Source organism: Arachis ipaensis, chromosome B2, assembly GCF_059453495.1.
Source record: "Arachis ipaensis isolate K30076 ecotype BB chromosome B2, ASM5945349v1, whole genome shotgun sequence".
In the NCBI taxonomy this organism is placed as follows: domain Eukaryota; kingdom Viridiplantae; phylum Streptophyta; class Magnoliopsida; order Fabales; family Fabaceae; genus Arachis; species Arachis ipaensis.
Window position 1 is genome coordinate 114,747,702 of NC_142437.1, and position 2,581 is coordinate 114,750,282.

The following is a 2,581-nucleotide window of genomic DNA, read 5'->3' on the forward strand; positions in this document are numbered from 1 at the left end:
ATGTCCCGAGCAACAGTCGAAGAGGCTAATCATGCCTTCTGCGGTGGGCATTGCTGGGATGAGGTAAATCTGAACATCGTTGCCCTGCCAACCAACCTGATTTTGAAGATTTTCCTTCATTCCGATACAAAAACCATAGGAAAGGGGAGGTGTATGTCGCGTGATTGGTACAATAGATTGAACCGGACGGATAATATGGTGACTCATTTCAAATCGGAGGGTGGGAAGGCGGTGGTTTTTCACTTGGACAATCCCCTGAGAGATGTTGACTGTGGGAGGCTTTCGATGTTTGTCTTTGAAACTTGTGTCGCTGTTCCGGTTGCTGCTCCTCTGGAGTGGATGTGGTTTTCCATGGTGGGAACAGACTCCGGCAAGGTATGTGTAAGATTCTCAATAGATGGTCGTTCGAGTTCATTGATCACTTGGGACTCGTTCGGTTCCTGGAGGTCTGTTATTGCTGATCCCGGGTCTGACGGTTACCACTTCAACCACCGTGAGGAATGGTCTGATTATGCCTTTCTCAGCATGGTGGGTTGTGATGATTATAAGATTCTCAGTGTCACGAAGCATAACCTGGCAACTCCTGGATACGACGTGCAGATGTATCTCTCGAGTGCAGGTCAGTGGAGTCCCGTTGCGCGGACCCCGCCAATGATTGATAGACTGAGCAGTGGGTATGCCATGGCCAGCAGCTGTATTTTTTGGGTCAATAGTGAAGGTAGATTCACGAAGACACCGGTCTCCGTGGTTCGATACGCAACGATGGATTCTGCGTGGGATGAGATAGAAATAGGCGCAGGCGCATGTGTGGATTATCCCATGTTGATTGGCCACGATGATTATGTGGATTTCGTTACCTATGAGCGGTCCGCTTTAAGGTTTAGAGTACATGTGATGACCATCAACCTTAGCCCTGTTGGCGCAATAGCGTGGGGTCGGCATCTCTTTATTGGCATCACTAACATGACGGAAACACCCTGTCTGAAGATAGGTCGCGATCTGCTCGGGATCAGCCATTGTGTCCGTGGTTTCGACAGTGTTGAGTCGTCGCTTGATGCGGTGGTATCGGAGGCCCAGTTTCGCTCCATTGGTCTGACCGACGGAATTGTGAAGTTCATTGGACGCGTGACATGGCCTGGAGTTGTTTGCATCAAGGGGTGCATGGGATTTTCTCTAGAAGTCTGAATATTGCTGAATAACGTGTTGTTGTTTTCGCGATGTGTTTTGCGCTTTGATTCCTTAAGATTTATGTACGTACTTTCTAAACAAGTTAGTGGTTTGCCAATTGTAATATTTAATTTTGGCCCCCGAGTTGATTGCATCTTGTCCCCAGGGGCTGATGGGTTCGCTATGATTCAGATCTTTATATTCATGTCTCTTGACCTATGAATGTTTCATGTTTTATTTATATTTTATAAATCGCGCCTTATATTCCCTGGTTATTATGTAATGTGTTGTGTATTGTTTATTGGTGATGCCGGACCTGGATTTGGTGGTTATGATAATGGTTGGTTTGGCCAGGCAGCTTGTGTTGTGGTTACTTTTTTTTCTCTCTTTGCAACTTATCATATTTTAGTCACAGCCGGTCTATGTTACTTTGGGCTGCCGTTTTTTTCCGGCCATTTCAATACAAAGACATAAATTGATGCATCATGATTTTTTCAAGCATTCCCAGCCTTTTCTCCTGACATGGGCCCAATCTGTTCCCTTTGTAACTGTGGGTTGGGTGAGCATTGGCCCACACTGATGTTGTGACCTAATCCTCCTGCAACCACCCCTCATTTCGTTTCCACTTGAAACCCTTGCTTCGGCCGTCACTCACCACAATCAGGTCGGCACAGCAATGCGTCTTTGTGATCGTTCCACCGGTCCTTCCTTTTGCCGTTCTTGTGGATCTTGCTCCTTACCGTGGCCAAGACACTTTCATTTTCATAATGCCTCGGTAATTCCTGATTCATCTCTTCTATTATTATTTACTTTATGATTTTTTTTAACATTGTTTTCACAAATTAAACCTCCTCTCACGATTTTGATGCTATGATCGCTTTGTGTTGTCCAATAAAGCGCGTTCTCCAACTTCATGCATGTAAAATTCTTTTGTTTCAACTATTGCAGGACTATCCCATTCGTTGAATCTGAATAATTTCTTTGACCTCAGTTGTTAACACCCTTGACTTTTGAGCTACTTCTTGTCCGCTGCAGCTCCAGCTTTTGTGCGGCAAGGTACATTTCAGGAACTTCGAGGATATACGGTTTGTTGGCGCTGTTTTCCTTGACTTTGGACTCCTCCCTGTGCAGTTAATTTGTCAATTGTTCTTTTTGGTTATAATGGTAATAGTAATAAAACCATCAAATAATATTCATCCTCACTGTTTCATCTGTTACGTTGTTAACAGTATTTATATCTAGAATCTAGAATACATTTTATGGTGCGCTGTTAATAATCCCTGCTAATCTGATTTTGGGTTAATAAGTCTAGCTATTAAGGATTACTGATGATATTTACATTGGTAAAGACGCTATTAAATCTTATCAAGCCATGCCTTTGTACCTGTTGCTGTCCCCTGTGAATCTAACATTG

General features: G+C 43.9%; 1 protein-coding gene across 1 annotated transcript; it reads left to right on the forward strand.

The window, feature by feature from the left end:
* LOC148575294 (uncharacterized) lies at positions 1-1,502 on the forward strand. The gene is made up of 2 exons (XM_088504549.1): positions 1-1,181; positions 1,484-1,502. Exons 1-2 carry the CDS (start codon positions 1-3, stop codon positions 1,500-1,502), a joined length of 1,200 nt encoding a protein of 399 aa, XP_088360675.1.
* Positions 1,503-2,581: the final 1,079 nt, after the last annotated feature.